Consider the following 17809-nt stretch of genomic DNA (forward strand, 5'->3'; position numbering starts at 1 on the left):
TAAAATTTCAAAAAAATATAATATAGTTTGCAAGTTATTTCAAATAGATTTGTTACTTTTATAATTTTTAAATAATATATATGTTTTATATAATTATGTGTATAATTAGTAGATTTTTAAAACATTTGAAAATCGTTTCAAAAAGATTTCTGTTTTACTTAAATAATTGGTTTAGTTAATTAATACTTATATTTTTGAGTTATTAGTTTATAATTAAGTTAATTATGTTATTTCGTTAAAATTAAGAAGCTTTTAAATTAATCAATATTAATTCGTCTTGTTTAAATTTTAGTCAATTCCCTAAACTAAATTTGGCTAACTTCTTAATTTCCATGGCCATAATTGCAAATCATGCGGCTATTTTTCTATTACAAATATAGCCCCTTTGTTACCTCACATTCAATCCCTTTTAAGACTCCACTTTGTGCCTCAATTTCAGCCAGCCCAAACCAACCTCAATTCTCAATTGGCCAGCCCAATTCTTTAACATCAACAAAACAGACCCAACAATACACATACACGTACATCAATCTGCCTGTGCACGTCTTCTTCTTCATGAATGACCTACAGCAGTATAGACGCGAAACCCAAGATTGGGCTGAGAAGAGGCTTAAACAATACAGTCCTCTTTAGTCACTTAGGACAGGTTTCTTTTGGGCCCAAACAGGAAAAATGGCTAGCAATGGATTTTAACCAAAATGGACCAAAGTCCATTACTTTGGGCAATTTGTTAGAACCAGGTGGGCCAAAAGCCCAATTTTAGTTGAATTTGGGTAAGGGGCCCAAGTTCAAATTTTTTACACACCTTTTTTTTCCATAATTTTCATTATTCCCTAGCAGTTCTAAAATTTTCCAAAATCCGTTATTTTTTTTAGTGTAACACAAAACTGCTGGATGCATAACTCCAACTCACCAAACCCATGTTTATCCCTACCTGATTTCACTCCATAAATCTCTCACATCCTTTTCTTCTTCTCCAACTTTCGATTCCCATGATTTTTTGCTCCCTTTTTCACGCCACAATTTTTTCCACAATCACCCCATTAATCCATTTTTGAATTTCAAATATTTTCTCTTTCTAATTAATGATTTCAAGTTATTCAAGAGGTAGATCTCTTTCCATAACTTGACTTTTCAATTCTTTTAGTTTTTCATCTTTAAAAATCGTTGATACATATGGATTAAAGTTCATATTTCAATATTGGGCTTACCCAATTAGTTGAAGAAGGAAGCATCTTCGACTTCTAAATCGACGGTGAAGAAAAGTCTCAAGAGGCAAAAAAAAAGTCTATCTATTGGTGCGATTTGGTAAGGACTTCGGATTGAGATCCTTTGGTGACGTCATTGTTAACAGTGAAAAAAGGATATAAGAAGTATGTACATTCGTCTTTTAAAGTGAATGTAGAAAAAAGTGGAAGTGCATTCGTCTTCTAAAGTGAATATTGAGAAGGAGAAGTCGAAACAGATTAGATTGTTGATTTTTTTTCAATTTTTTCTTGTTCATCTTTTTCTGATATATATGGGTTCAAATTTTTAATGTATCCAGTTGTTTTTGTTTCTTAAATTAATGTATAATGCTTTCGTTTCAACATTATGATACATTATAATTTCATCATGTACAATGTATCGTGTTCAAATTACTAAATTATCTTACGACTATAGTTTGAGATACATTAACTAGATTTTTATTGTATTAAGTTAATTTTATTTCTTAGTTAATGTATAATGTCTTGTTTCAACACTACGATACATTACAAGTTTATCATGCACAATGTATCATGTTCAAATATTAGTTTTGATACATAACCTTAATTAGTTCAAATATTAGTTTTGATACATAACCTTAATTAGTTCAAATATTAGTTTTGAAACATAACCTTAATTAGTTCAAATATTAGTTTTGATACATAACCTTAATTAGTTCAAATATTAGTTTTGATACATAACCTTAATTGGTTTTGATACTTGATACAAAACTTCTACCAAATGTATCATTTATCATGTATCTAGGTGTGACTGTGTATCTTCTATCTTATTCAAATTTAAAAGGATGTGTATCTGTACACACTATCAAATCATATGCATGATACATAAACCTTACTATTTTCATAGCTAAACATGTGTAGTAAAAAGAATTGTATATGAATTCATCGATACTGTCTTTTTTTATTATAGATAGACATCTAATAAAGGGATTAACAAATTGATACATAACAGCGTGTCATGACTACATAATTGCGATCTTGGCACACAAGATTGCATCTGATACTTATTACTTATATATATGATTTATTAAAGTGTCACACAAGTATGTATCAAATTCATAAATGGTGATACAAAAATGTTATTATCAAAAGTTTGTTTAGTTTGAGGCAAAATGTAAAGATCTTGCAGCTATGTACTGATACGATATATATGGAGCACATTAATACATATATTAAATCTGTCTAATTGATAGTAAAAAAAATGTAAGCGTAATTTATGGGATTTAATTAGATTTTCAAATTTATTTACTGTTTTAGCGTAACAGATTGAGACTTATTGTAGGGCAGAATTAATGTATCCGGACAACCAATTATATATCCACACAACCAATTATGTATCCGGATGGCTGATATTTTAGGAGATTTTTGTAAAATAGAAAAAAGTAGGGATATAATGTAATTTAAGTCTTACACTATGGGATTTATGTAAGTTATATTTTATTTATTGTATTTACTAACCTTTTATTTGACTTGGTTTTTATTTAATTAAATTCCCAAAGGAAAGTCATTTCCTCTTTTTATGTTCAAATAGAAATATTTATATTTTATTTATTAGTTGTCTTGTCAATATATGAGTTAGTTTCTTTAAAAATCTCTTTTAGTTTAATTCCTTCCAAATAAAAATGGGTTTTCTTTACTGGTTAATTTTTAAAAAAATTTGTCAAATGTTTTAGTCAAGTCGTCGGTCAACCGCACGTTACTGGACATTTTAAGGGTCTAACACCTTCTCGAAATGTAAATTGAACCCCAAACCCTCTTTGGATTTCAAATAATTTTTAGTGTGTTTAAATCTTTTGAAAATCTTAAGTTTTCTTAATTTCTATAAAAAATTAAGTGGCGACTCTCTTTGAAATTTGATTTTTCTTTAAAACTTAAGTTAAATTGATTTTCGAAAACTAAAAGTTTCTTTTATTTCTGAAAACAAATACATCAAAAAAAGTGGCTGGTACGTAACCCATACACCATGTACAACATCTGAAAAATAAGGACATAAGAAAGCATAGTAAAGGTGACATGGTTCTCGGAACATGAGGACTCACTGAGTCTTCATGGTCAAGTAATCAACTAGCCAAAAACGATAGGAGGAGAAGCGTCAGACCCTACATTATTAAACAATATAGGCATAAGTATGCATAGTGCATGGAATATACTAAGTATGAGGGATATGCATAAAAACATAAGACATGATCATAAGGGGATATAAGGGAAAATATGATATGCATGACCAAGCTAAAACAAAGTAAAACTTTAAAGGAAGAATCACAAGTCATGAACATGGTAAATGCATCTTAAAATCATAATGAATGTTTCATAAGACCTTTCAAGTAACTTTAGTTCATTTTGTAGGATATTAGCGTTAACCGACAATAAACTATGCGAGCTATAACATAGAATTTGATGTAACTCCTACACCGAGAAAGGAGTCCACTTTCCATAGTAGAACTTCGTATCATTCATTCATATGCTATATGTAGATCCACTAGCTAGGTCATTTAAGACAATCTTATGGGGGCACATAGTTTGAAACTAGAGGTTACTACTAGGGACTAACCTATTTGAGCCTCCACCTCAAGTTCTCTTAGTGCTAAGTTAAATCCCAATGGAATAGACAAAGTCAATTATCAAAGTATAACATTAGGATAGGAGATAATCAATACATCAATCCAAATCATATAGTCATCATAGAGTAGCTCCTTGAATCGTGAATGAGAAAACCTTTCACCAAATCATGATTTCTTAATAGGTGAGAAAACCTTTCACATTTTCTTTGATACTTATCTCAAAAGAAACCTTAGATCATAAGCATCCTTTAAATCATAAATCATGCATAACTTTCATAAATGTTACTCATATGTTTATAAATTCATATCTTTATAGATTCATATTCAAAATCATGAATAATGCATAGGACTATATAAAACCAATTTAAAGATATGCAATTAAATCTAAACATACATAGAAAGATTGAAATTGAACAAATAACTCAAAATCAAATAAGACCCATGGAGATTGCATGAACCCTAACCAAAATTAGGTGAAATTGAATTGGAACTTGGAGATCTTTTGGAACCCAATAGATGAATAAAATTCATTGGTGAATCCACACATACCTTGATAAACAAGCCAAAAGAAATGGAGGAAAAAGGAGACTTGAATCTTGAACCCTATATTTATTCCTTGAAATTTGAGAGAGTTTGGAAAGTATGAACTTGGATGGGAATTGGGCATTTGAGAGAATAAAAGGGTTTGAGTAGAATTAGGAGTTGAAATGTAGTTATAGGTCTTAGAATTAGGATCAAAATGACATAGTATAGGTATTAAATACATAGAAAAATACCCAAATACCCTTAAGAATGACTATCAGATGGCTTCTATGGTTTGGACATACGACCCGTACTGGTCAATCGTAAAACCAACTTTAGAAACCCAAAATTCCTTTCACTTCCCACGAGACCAATCTACGATCCATCATTCGGTCTACGATCCATAGACCCCTTCTGTAGAACCCAAGTTCAAGTACAAAAATTTCACCAAGTTTGGTTCAGTTTTATGAGTGCCATCTACAGCTTATCCAGATTCCTACTATTTTTCCTGGCTACTCGTAGGTCAAACTTCAGAAACTTAATTTTTTCAAAAACTTAACTCTACTCTACGACTTCCCTTATACGACCCAAAAGAATTCCTACGGTCCATAGATAGGACTCGTAGTCACTGCCATAGTGCCAAAAATCTGCACTTTTCCTTTTTTGACAATTTTCCAATTTCTGAGGTGTTACACATATTATTCAATCTGAACTTCATCTGCCCTTTCTCCATATCAACTAAAGCACGTTCGGTTGCAAGAAACGGTCTCCCTAAGATGATGGGTACTTTAAAACCAACCTCGCAATCCAAAATCACAAAGTCCGCAGGAAATATGAAAGCCTCAACCTTAACCAGAACGTCATGAAGGACACAAATTGGTTTCTTGATGGTGTGATAAGATATAAGTAGCCGTATTGCATTCAGTTTAGGGTCTCCTATGTCTATCTTTTTGAACACTAATAGAGGCATCAAGTTAATGCTAGCTCCCAATTCATATAGGGATTTAGAAAAATGTAATGTGCCAATCATACATAGAATTGTGACAGCTCTAGGATCCTCTTTCTTTTGCCCTAGTGATCTGGTAGCAATGGCATTACAATATTGCAACTTATCATCTCCTTCAAAACTTGCAGCCATCTTTTTAGTGACTAGATCCTTCATGAACTTAGCATAGCCCAATATTTGTTCTAGTGCTTCAATTAAGAGGACGTTGATTGAGAGTTGCTTCAACATCGAGATGAACTTTTGATATTTACCTTCCTCGATTTTCTTGACTAATCTTTGGGGAAAAGGAGGTGGAGGTTAAGGCATAATAGTTATCTTTTGAGTGGCTTCTTTTTCTTCCCTGATTTGATCTTTGGGTTTCCCCACATCTTCAACTTCAATAGTTTTGGGTTTTTGTGAGATTTCCACTTCTATTGGCATAGGAGGGTCTATGGTGTGCTTTCCACTTCATGTAGTGACTACCATGTATTGCTCATCATTTTTAGATTTTGGACACTGTTGCTTGGAATTGTACCCTTTTGGCGTGGATTCAAAGACACAGAGATTTGATCGAACTGTTACTTGATATGGTTAATGGATGTCACATGAGACTCTACTTTCTGAATCATTCCATACAGATCATTTCATATCTCTTTATTATTATCATCGGACAAGTCAAACATTTTCATCATCTTTGACATCACATCTTCAAATCTTTCCAAACTTGGTCCTCCATATCGGTTTCCTAATGGAACGTAAGCACCACTCATGTCAATTTTTTTGTTGTCTTTCTTTGCCGAATCACCTTCTCTGTCTTGTCCCCAATTTATGTCATGGTACCTATTCTGGTCGTTGTAATTATTGTCGCGATTGTAATTACCATCCCGGTTGTAGTTACCTTCTCAATTGTACATGCCTTCTCATTTATTTTGATTATAGTTCCGACCTTGATTCTCTTGACCTTGGCGTGAAGTATCCTGATAGGATGCTTGGGCATTAGTATGTAAACCCCTCATCTGATCATTCACATAGTAAGCATCCTCTTCATATCCATAATTATCATGTGGTGGCATTCTACTTTGGTAGTTGACCGCATTGACTTTTTCTGCACTAGTACCTAAATGTTTTAACACCAAACCCACCTCCGTTCTTAATAATGCCACCTCTTGACGCATATCCTTATTCAATTTCTTTTAGTTTGTATTTACTACAAAAGTACTCCTTGAAGTTTCTCTACCTCTGTTACACCATACTTTATTTGTTTTGTCAAACTTTTCAAATTTCTCTGTAGCTTCCTTGAATGTGTTTTCTCCGAACAACCTTCCCATGATAGTGTCTGCCACTACTTTTCCATTGCCACCCAATGCTCTATAGAAGAACCCCATAAGTGACTCATCTTCTATTCTATGGTTCGTACACTTCTAAGATAACTTGTAAATCATTCCCATTCAGCACTTACTAACTCTCCAAGTTTTTGCTCAAAGGTGTTGATTTTATCCTTCAGCTTCAACTTCTTTGATAATGGGATATATATTTCTATGAATGCTTGGTGCATCTCAGTCAATGTTCTGATTGAGTTGTATGAAAGCTCATGTAGACATATAGTTACATCACCAGTTAATGATAATGGGAACACACGCAGCCCAATGACATCCATTTTTAAGTCTGGCCTAGCCATACTACTCTTAGAAACGCTAGTAACTTTGCTAAGCTAGGCATATAAGTCTTTAGATGGAAGACCAACAAACAATCCTCTAGTTGTAAACATTTGCATCAAGCTGCTAGTGACAATGAACTTTGATCCGAATGGTAACGGAGGTAATACGATGGCATCCGTTGCCCCAATAGCATTATGATCAACCCTGTAATTTTTTCGCACACCAACTATTAGTCTTGGTCTAGGTGGAGGCTGATCTCCCACTATTAGTTGGTTATTCTGGTTGTGTTCAGTACCGCTTCTTCATCTTGGTGTCAATCTTCATGATCATCCTCATGTTCCATTCTAACTGGATCTAAGTTTCGTCCTAGATTTTGATGGCCTCCGGTGTTGTCCATACGTTAAAGAGTTCTTTGGATTTTTGGATTAAATGGGGTCAAGGAAATGCCTTGACTGCGTGTACTTGACATAAACTAGAAATCAACATGCAAGAAACAAAAGCAAAAAGGAAACATAAATAAATAAAATAATGACGAACAGTCCAATAACATAATTAATCTAATCTAAAAGTCTTATTTCCTGACAACGACACCAAAATTTGATACACCCAAATTACACTTGTTAAAGAAGTATGAATTGGTTGTTATCAAATAAAGAACCTAAAAAGGTTAGGGTAAATCCCATGAGGAATGGGTCTCAACATATCTTAATTATTTATTAATTGTACTTTTAGTCGAGTTATTTCCTTCAAAGGGGGTTTTGAGAAACAAAATATTGATCGGATGAATTTAAGTAACAAGTATCAAAGTAAATAAGATTTATGTTTGCATGAATCATTAGAAGATAAAACTAGGGTATTCTTGTTGCCAACATGTCCTTAACTCCGTAAACCTTATAGTAGTAACCTTGTCTAGTGTCTAGCATGAAAGACAGGTAAGTTAGATATTACCTAAATGGTTTGTCCCCTCAATAAGTGAATTTCACACAGCTTGGTTTGTCTATGGGTGTATGCTTTACTAACCCTTACTTTGACCTCATATTAGCTATCCCTTCGCCCGTTCAAGCTATTAGATGAGGATTGGTAGCCTCAAATCTCTATTGTATAATCTCTTTTCCCATTTGTTATACCATTGGTCCGACGGTAGTAATAAGACAAGTTCTAATGTAGGCCTCCGCTAAAAAGCAATCAAAGCCAAGAGAAAAATAATACATGCATGAACACTATTCAAGAATTGCTAGTTATTGGGTCTGCTTTGTTGATTTCTTATGGTTCTCACAACACTAGTTGTAGAATTAGCTACTCAAGCTTGGTTGATCAAAATTCATATTAGTTTAGTTCAAATAAATTATGAACTTACAATTTGAATAGTTGAACTCCGGATCTTGAATTGAAGTTGCAAAGTAATTAGTAAAGATCAATGATATAATATAAACCAACAAATTCAAGAATTAAATGCAAAAGTGGTTCACAAGTTAATTCTCAAAACAAGAAACCGAACTCTCCAAAAAATAAACATAGAAAAAGTATTTGTAAACATCTAATCCTAAATAAAATAAACTAGGAAAACTAAGGAAAAATAGAACTGGGTAGTAGTTCCTACAATCCACACCTACGAATTGTAGGTCCTTCTACGGGTCATGGAGTCTATCCATAGAAGAAGTCTTCAAACAATATACTCAGGGTCCTTTCCACGGATGGGACCCATGATCCCTAGACCATTTTACGGTTCATCCTGCTCACTCGTAGTCCAAGGACTAGAGCCTAAATCTCTAATGTCTTTTACGGACCTAGACCTACGGCTCGTAGGAGTTCCTATGACTCATGGTCCTCTCTTGTAGCTCCATACTTAACTTCAAAAACTTTTGATCCTTTCTACGAGTTTCACCTACAGCTTATTGAAACTTTTGTGGATTGTACGTTGACTCGTGGAACAACAAAATCCAGCTGCTAACATTGTACTCTCAATCCAAGCTACCAAAACCTATTTTCCTACAAAATAAAGATAAAATACCATCAAATCTACTAACGAATGCTCAAAATACATGTAAAACTTTAAGTTTAAAGCATTAAAAATATCGTAAATCAGCGATACATTAAGCACACAAGGTTCTTATATCTATATTTGAGCACACAAAGTTCATACATTTATATTTGAGCACACCATCTAAGTGCTAATTGATGTCCTTCATTGTTATGATTTCTTGTACATGTATGAGCAAAAGAAGTAGTGAGGGAAACAAAAATTGTTAGACAAAATAAAAGAAACCAATTTAGAAGGGTACGGATAAGAACCAAAAAAATCAATTTTAGATGGATAATTTATCATAATCCCTAAAATTATGTAATATGAAATCAACATCCCTAGGATTTCTCCTAACTACTGAATTGCCTAAACAGTGTAAACTAGGTGTGGAAATTGACTAAAAATTAAAATAGATTTATTTGAATTTATAGTTTATATGGGTTGTTAATGTAGATAATTATTCAATTTTCTTTTCTATTATATGATATTTCATGGTATTTGTATAGGGATGGAAATGACAATTTTTGTATAAAATAATTGCATTTAAGTATAGCTTCCTAAATAGCTTAGTTCTTTTAGATTCTTACTCCTACTAATTGATTGAGTGTTCATTAGGATAAAGAGAGATATGTCAACTTTTCTCTTATGTAATTTTTTGAAAGTTATTTGACAAAATAGGAGTCATTCTTAAATTCTATGAATATGAACAAATGCGGCATGTAAAATTCTCACTTTATTATCATCATCATATATTACTAAAAGTGGGAAGCTCCAAAGATGAAAAGATAGATACCATTTTACCCCTAGGCTAAATTAAACATCCAATTAATTAAATATTAAACAATAATATTTTAATTATTTTTTGAATAGTAAGTTATTCATTAGAAAGACAATGAAAGAATCATTAGTAAATTGTAAGTTACAATGAATTGTTTAATATACTTATTAATTAATTAAGTGTTAAATAATAATATCTCAATTATATTTCAGATTATATATATAGGTTAAATTAAACATCTAATTAATTAAATATTAAATAATAATACTTTAATTAATTATTAATATATTACTAAAAGTAGGAAGCTCCAAAGATGAAAATCTATCTTATTCGTGTAACAATTAGTAAATTGTAAGTTGCAATGAATTTTTTAATAAACTTATTATTTTAACCCTATACTAAATTAAAAGTTTAATTAATTAAATAAATATTAAATAATAATATCTCAATTATATTACATATATATATATAAAGAAGTACCTATCTTCAACGTTGGGTTGTTATTTTACCCCTATTTTATATCAAAATATAATAAAAACATCTAATTATCTATGTTATATATATATATATATATATATATATATATATATATATATATATATATATAAAGAAGCACCTATCTTCAACGTTGGGTTGTTATTTTACCCCTATTTTATATCAAAATATAATAAAAAAACATCTAATTATCTATGTTATACATGTAACATTTATATTGCAATTAAATTCATTGAATACTTATAATTTTATTAATAATTGTTGTATTACCTTTTCTAAAATGCATGTCTACTCTTCTCTTTTTCCAAAAAATAATTAATTACATCATTTTTTTTACGTGTTAAGAGCTTACTTTTATAATTTTCATATATTTAATCTTCGTATTCTCATTCTTGATCTAGACCTTTCAAATTTCTCACACAAATAATAAAAGAATACAAATGAGTAATTATTCCTTAAAGACAAGAAATTAAAGTAGATACATGTATCTTTTAAAGTTAAATTTTATGCTCTATCTTTTATATATTTATTTTAATAGTAATTGAACTTTCAAATTTCCATGTGACTTTTCATATTTCCACAATTTTTATCCTATAAATTTAACTTTTTCAAGAAAGACTTTTATTTACTACTCCTACAATTCTTGTGTGTAGGAGCTCTAAACTGGTGAAATAATGTCACAATTATTTCACAATTTGTAATGAAAGTTGTGAGATCCAGTTATACAGTCACGAGAATAGACAAGAATTTAATTGTTGAAGCATTGGACTTGGTGTGTTAGTTTTATACATATTTATAGAAATTAGAATTATTATGAGACTTTTCTATCTCTCTTTATATAGTTGAATTGTTACTTTGTTAGCAACTCGCTTTAATTTCAAATTTCTATTTTGTATGCTCAAATATATACTATTTGTTTAGTTTTTTTTGTTTCAGTTTTCATTATAGAGACTGTCACGACCCAGACCGTCGTGATTGACACCCACACTAACCCTCCGGTGCGAGAGCCACTACTACAACCCAACTACACAACTTAACGAAAAGATTGACATTTAAAGATACGGAATCAGGTTTAAATATCTAAAGAAAACTGGAGTTCCCATGAACTCCGAAAGTTAACAAAAACAAACTACCAACATTGCGGAAAAATAACCTCTAGAACCTGAAAGTCATTGTACCAAAAAATCTAAAGTGCAACAAGTCTTAAGAAAAAGGGGTACAACCCCAACTAACATAAGAAATATCTAAATAGTCTAAGTTCGAAGGAAATGGACTAAACAATAGGAAGGACTCCATGGCAGCCTGAAAGAACTGGCTCACCTTTGAAATTCGGTCTCGATCACTGATCTCCTAGCTGAGGTCTATCAATAGCCGCCTGAAGATGCCCTGTACTCCACAAAGAACGAGCAAGTGTAGTATCAGTACACAACCACAGTGTACTGGTAGGATCACGCGGCTATCTCCGTAAGTGAAACATATATAAGCAGTCACAACATATCAAGCATAACATGTACAAAATATATATATATATATACACATCGGTTATCATTTCAGGAGCAATGTACAGTTCCACATTCTCAATAACAATTAGATATGACAATTCAATAGTCCTCTCATGGAATCCATACCCAAACTGTTAGTGTGTCGGTCGTGACATTCGATCCCAATTAGTGTGTCGGAACATGACATCCAATCCAATATATGTGTCAGAACGTGACAACCAATTCAACGTATGTGTTGGAACATGACACTCGATCCAATCAATCAGAACCACAATCACATTCTCACTCATAATGTACATACTCATAATCATACAATCAAGTGTTGAATCATGGCATACATTTGTTCATTAATACTCATTTATGTAGGTTTGATCATGTCACGCCCCGAGCCTACACCCTAAGCGGGACTGGCACTCGAGAACCATTGATGGCCCCAAGAGAACCCTTAGCCTAGCATAACTAATAGAGGAAGACTTACTCATGATAAAAATACTTTAAAAAGTAAACTGAAATCTCAAAAGATAACTTAGAATTTATAAACAAACATTCATTAGCCAAAACGGCACTCAAGTCTCAAACATCAAAAAATAAATGGAAAGACTCAAGAACTAACATCAACCAACTGTCTATGAAGCCTCTAACTACTGAGAAGGACGTCGGGACAAGATCCACGACATCCTAATGAACTAAAATGATACAAAAATAAAAAGGGGTCCTCCGGAAGCATGGAGGTTCACCAACAACTCGGAAGCTCAACTAGAATCAACGATGTGCTGGATGCTGATCCTTGTTACTTGCGTCTGCATCATAAAAAGATATAGGACAACTAGCATTAGTACATTGAAAGTACGAGCATGCGAGGGGAATTCTAAAACAAGACATAAGCTTGAAAGGAACTAAAGGACATACATGGTCTCAACTCAACTCAAATCATTTCAATATAAAGCAATAATGTAAATGCAATATAAAGAAAAACTTTTAAAACATGGATAAAAACTCTGTGTATTTAGAAATACAAAGGTAACTCAGTTTGTATGCAAGGATATAATATAAACTATGTTTGTATGTGAAAATACAAGTAATCTATATGTATATAGGAATACAAAATATAACTGTGGGAGTTTTTCTAACCGACAATCATCACTTAAGAGCTATGTGATGATACAATGTTTTGCCTCACACTGCCAGGGCTGTCCTATACCTTGCCAAGGGCATAAAACCTAACTACTAAGTGGATCCACTAGTCTATGCTAAAAAACACTAAGGAATCATCTAAAAAGTATGACCCTTTTCTACCCATGATATCTACATAGTTTATGGGAGCTGGGAGTTGTCTGAACTCTCCCCTATATCGGTGCTCAATACTACTCCCAAAATATAATACTAGCTCATATGTTTAAAAACATAACTCTTTTTGTGGTTTGAGATAATTACTCAAAAACTAGCCCAATTGCACTCTAGGAATCAATGTTTCCTCTTTTGCTTAATTGTGAAAGCATTTACTCTTTTACTGAAAAATTAGCCCAAGGCTCTTTGGGAAATCGGTGTTTCCTTTCTTGTTTAAATGTGAAAACATTTTCTCTTTGGGAATACATAGTCCCTATATACTCATTTTGAAGAAACGACTTCACTCTTTACTCAACTCAAAATTCAAGTCTTAAAACAAGTTTAAATCATTTGTAAAAGACTTTTGAAAAGACTCTAAGAACTCGCTAGACTTGGCTCTTAACTTTCCTTGAATTTGAATTTATGGATTCAAGGATTGTGATAGGAAAGATCTCGTGATGTTTAGGAGTGTTTTTAGATAGTTAAACATGAGAAACGATCAAGAAATCACTATCTGGAAGCAAGCCCATGAAGCGGAGATACATTTTAATATTTAGTCGCGAAATAAATCTTGAGGCAGAAGGATCTATGACCACTCCGCGACGCGGAGAGAAAATTCCCATCCTAAGGAACAGGTCTGCGACGTGGACCTGGTACCTAGATTTGACCGACTTTTTCCTTCTTCGTTTTCTAACCCCAATTCGCCTAAATTCGATTCTTTTTCTCAAATACCCTTTAGATTGAGATACCCAGTATATGTACACAAGAATCTATTCGTAAACGACACTACAATCGACACGATTTCCTCTAGAACTCAACAATCCTAACTTAACTCAAGAACGAAAGTCAATATTCAAGAACACAATTCAAAATCATCAACTTTCAACTTTCTAGAACAAATTTCGCTGAACTAAAAATGATTGGCGCGTGGGTGAATGAACCTAGCGCTATGAAAGTCTCACATACCTCTTTAGGGATCAACCCTTGGCGAAATGACTTCGATTCCGCAAGAAATCTCCCAGAACACTTAACTTTTCTCCTCTTGAGTTCTTTCTCTAAAAACGCTAGTGTAATTCTTAATTGCTTAAACTAAACTAACTGAGTTTAGACCCCAAATAATTCACTAAAAACGGATTCAATTAATTGGGTAGTGAAAAGACCATATTACCCTTCTAAAATCCGGTTTTGACTTTCCTTATCTAGACAACCCAATTTCAAATGGGCATATATCTCCCTCATACGAACTCGAAATTGAGCAAACTCGGTGGCATTGGAAAGATAATTCAAAGGTCTTTCCTACGGTATCTTGTAGACCACCTAACTCATATTTTGCTAGGAGTTATGATCATTTTAAGTTGACCTAGAACCTAAACTTAACCAAACTTGCCAAACTTTCCAAATTTGATCTTTCCAAAAATGTTTTTTTTTTTTCTAATTCTACCTCTTTCAAATAACAGGGTGTTACATATCAACAATGTTTCATTTACATACATACATGCATTACAATGAAGCAATTACCAACATACATCACACAAACAAGAAATCAAACCATCACATACCTCGAAACCAAGCTTGAATTCCCTAAGGCACTTGAATCTTCCTTTCTCGAATTCTTTTCGCTTGTTCGTGATCAATAAACGAGGCCTAATTACATAGATTACAATCGAAATTATCAACCCTAAGCCAAAACCAAGATCCCAATACCCAACTTAGGGCTTTTTCCACCATTAGTTTCAGGTCAAAATCCTCCCCCAATGATAATTACCCAAGAATCTATGTTCTACGGATCGAAAAATGGATTAGGGGAGTAAAAACCTTACCTTTCGTGCTAGAAGAGGTGGAAAACTGTCAAGAACTTGCCCGGGTCGTTTCTTAGCTCTCAAGAACAAAAATTGCAGAATACGAACATTTTTGGGGTTTAATCCCGACTTAATTCGCGACTGGGCCGCTACGGTGGACCCCATCCCGCCATAGCGGCCCCGCCTTGGTGGGATATATCCCGCCTTGACGGCTTGCGCGGAGACAGAACGTTGGAATTAGAGTTTCAAACCCCCAATATTTCACAGCACACCTTCAATCCTTGACATCCAAAAACTACCGCCCGTTCACGCTAAGATTAGTTTCGGGAGTTCTATTCACCCGAATTCAATTTCGTAAAGTCATACAGACTCCCTAACGTCTTGGCTATCCACTCATGTAACCAAAATCATTATTGAATCTTTCATTCATTACCAAATTTCCCTAGACCTCGCACGACTCAGATTTCGTCCAAATCTGGACTAGGCTAGGAATTTTCAAGTCACTAGTCAAAAGTTTTCTGGCCCCAATTCTTTCCCCAATGGCTTTTCCCTAACGACAGAAATATGTCGTTACAGATACAAAAGCAAAAAGAAATGTCAAATTGTCTTGCTCATGTGTATCTTTTTTTTGTTCATTGTACTTATAATTTACATGTACATTAACTTTCATATTTAAGAATGAATGTGATAGAATGTTTACTCTCCTTTTTTTTAAAACAAAAAAGAAGGTGAAACATATAACATTAGATTAATGGCGGAAAAGTTATGTATGAAGCGACAATTAAATTCTAATAAAAATAGTAGTTATGTTTATAAATATTCTGATTTTCAAAATATCAATATTAAGACTTTTTACACCTTAATTTATAATATATTATAATTAAATAATTAGTTTAAAGTCTTGTGGATAAAAATCTAAAATAATATTTTTAACACAGTCATTATAATTATCAGGAGATTCAAATGACAAAATAAAAAAAAGTTGAAAGATTTATTTTTTCCTTTCGGTCAAAGTTAATCTTACACCATTTTTGGTACAAAAAGTAAATAATCTCCTATCAAGCTTTTAATTAAGGAAATATTAATGTTGCACTACAGTTTGCAGAGACTAATCTCATGCAATCTTTTAATCTTTTCCCTTTTGCTTTACAAACTCATTTTTTTACTTATAAGTAAAATTTATTTTATTAATTTCTCATATTATTAACTCAATGCATTCACTTGGGAGGTCATGAAATTGGAGTGTCGCAATTAGTAGTGGGACAAAGTAAGAAACCTCAATTAGACACATTTTATAAAAACGAACTCAAATCATATTATTTAATAATATTTAAATTTTTAAGAAATAATACTCATTGATACAGGTTTACGCGCAAAGAACGTGTTCGGAAACTAGTATATATATAGAGAGAATAATTGCATTTAAGTATAGCTCTTTTAGATTCTTATTGTGCTAATTAACTGAGCTACAACAGTGCTCGATAGGATCAAGAGGTATGACACAGATTTTTTCAAATTTAATTTTTTTGAAAACTTTTTATTATGCGTGTGAAATTTGATTATATGTATAATTACATGTAGGCATAACTGTTTAGATTCTAACTCATGATAATTGTTTGAGCTACATATAGGATCGAGAGGTATGACATAACTTTTCCCTAATTTAATTTTTTGAAGATTATTTCAGTATGGGTGTGAAATTTGATTTTTAAATTAATATAAGAAAAAAAAAAGAGAAAAAAACAAAAAAAAGGGGTGATTTATTGAAAGCTGTGGTAGCTTTGGACGATGGAGAGGTTATATATATTCGACGAATCTGGTTTATTTGTGATGGAACTTATACTTGTGAAGATGTAATTTTTGTCATCCCTACCATGATTTCAGACCCAAGTTCCAAAACCCTAGTGCTGGATCATCTAATTTGATCTAAGTTTTTTTTTTTTTTCAATCTGAATTTGATAGAGATGAGTCAACCATCAGTGGTGCTAGCAACGGCTAGCTATGATCACACTATAAAATTTTGGGAGGCCAAGAGTGCCCGCTGCTATCGAACTATTCAATACCCAGAGTCAGTACGTTCCCTTAAATTCCATTTCTCTCTATTCAATTTTTCATTCTATGCTTTCTTTTATCTTTTATTTTTTCTTGTGTGTTGGGGTTAGTTTGTGTGTCCACAGAGTTGCTGCTACAACACATGCAGAGGTTGATGTAGCATGCTTTTCTTTCCTTTTGGGAATACTTGGTTCATTTTATTAATTGTGGTCACTGCAACCCTAGTTTAACCATATTTATATCATTTTTGGAGGTGGATGCCCCTGTATTTTATTCAGATGTCTAGAAAATAAAATTAAGATGAATGAACTTTAAATAAGTGTTTCTGCCAAACTGCATTCTCGTATATATGTGACTAATGTCATTACGGGATAAATTTGATGCCAAGACTGCAAATTTGGAGAAGGACTCAAGCTTCACTTTTTAGTAGCGTTATTCTGTGCATTACATTAAGTGTGATCTTTCTTTCACCAACTAGTTGAGATGCTATTCATTTATCCAAACAGACTATATTGGCAGGGAAGGTAAGATAGACATCCAAAACATATGGAGAATTGTTTGCATTTTAAATCAACTTAATTTTGTTGGAATAGTTGTCTGATATGTCTGCCTTTACCTTCTTGACCTGTATACAGCAAGTTAATCGTCTTGAAATTACTCCGGATAAACGCTTCTTGGCTGCTGCTGGAAATCCTCACATTCGATTATTCGACATCAACTCGAACAGTCCTCAGCCGGTAGATCTTCAGATTTTCCTTCTTTATTCATTGCTTTTATTAATTCCGTTTCTTTTTTGTTACATGGTGTTTTCCTCTGTTGTGGCTTTGACATATGAGTTTGTGT

The 17809-nt window shown here is 32.7% G+C and overlaps 2 protein-coding genes across 3 annotated transcripts in view; one reads left to right on the forward strand and one right to left on the reverse strand.

The window, feature by feature from the left end:
* The window catches only part of LOC125828357 (target of rapamycin complex subunit LST8-1), a 1170163-nt gene that overhangs the window by 1139633 nt on the left and 12721 nt on the right, over positions 1–17809 (forward strand). The window contains exons 2-3 of one of the 2 annotated variants that reach the window (XM_049507671.1): positions 16875–16986; positions 17602–17703. In XM_049507671.1, the coding sequence (XP_049363628.1) occupies positions 16879–16986; positions 17602–17703 (210 nt within the window). In that variant the 5' untranslated portion in view covers positions 16875–16878. Of the gene's footprint in view, positions 1–16717; positions 16987–17601; positions 17704–17809 lie in introns of those variants that run through there. The other variant, XM_049507670.1, reaches the window with a different exon arrangement.
* LOC125828355 (1-acyl-sn-glycerol-3-phosphate acyltransferase 2) overlaps positions 1–17809 on the reverse strand; it is a 525228-nt gene that overhangs the window by 157481 nt on the left and 349938 nt on the right. The window lies entirely within an intron of this gene.

The sequence above is a fragment of the Solanum verrucosum genome, unplaced genomic scaffold (assembly GCF_900185275.1).
Source record: "Solanum verrucosum unplaced genomic scaffold, falcon-dt-bn FXZP01000048.1, whole genome shotgun sequence".
Taxonomy (NCBI): domain Eukaryota; kingdom Viridiplantae; phylum Streptophyta; class Magnoliopsida; order Solanales; family Solanaceae; genus Solanum; species Solanum verrucosum.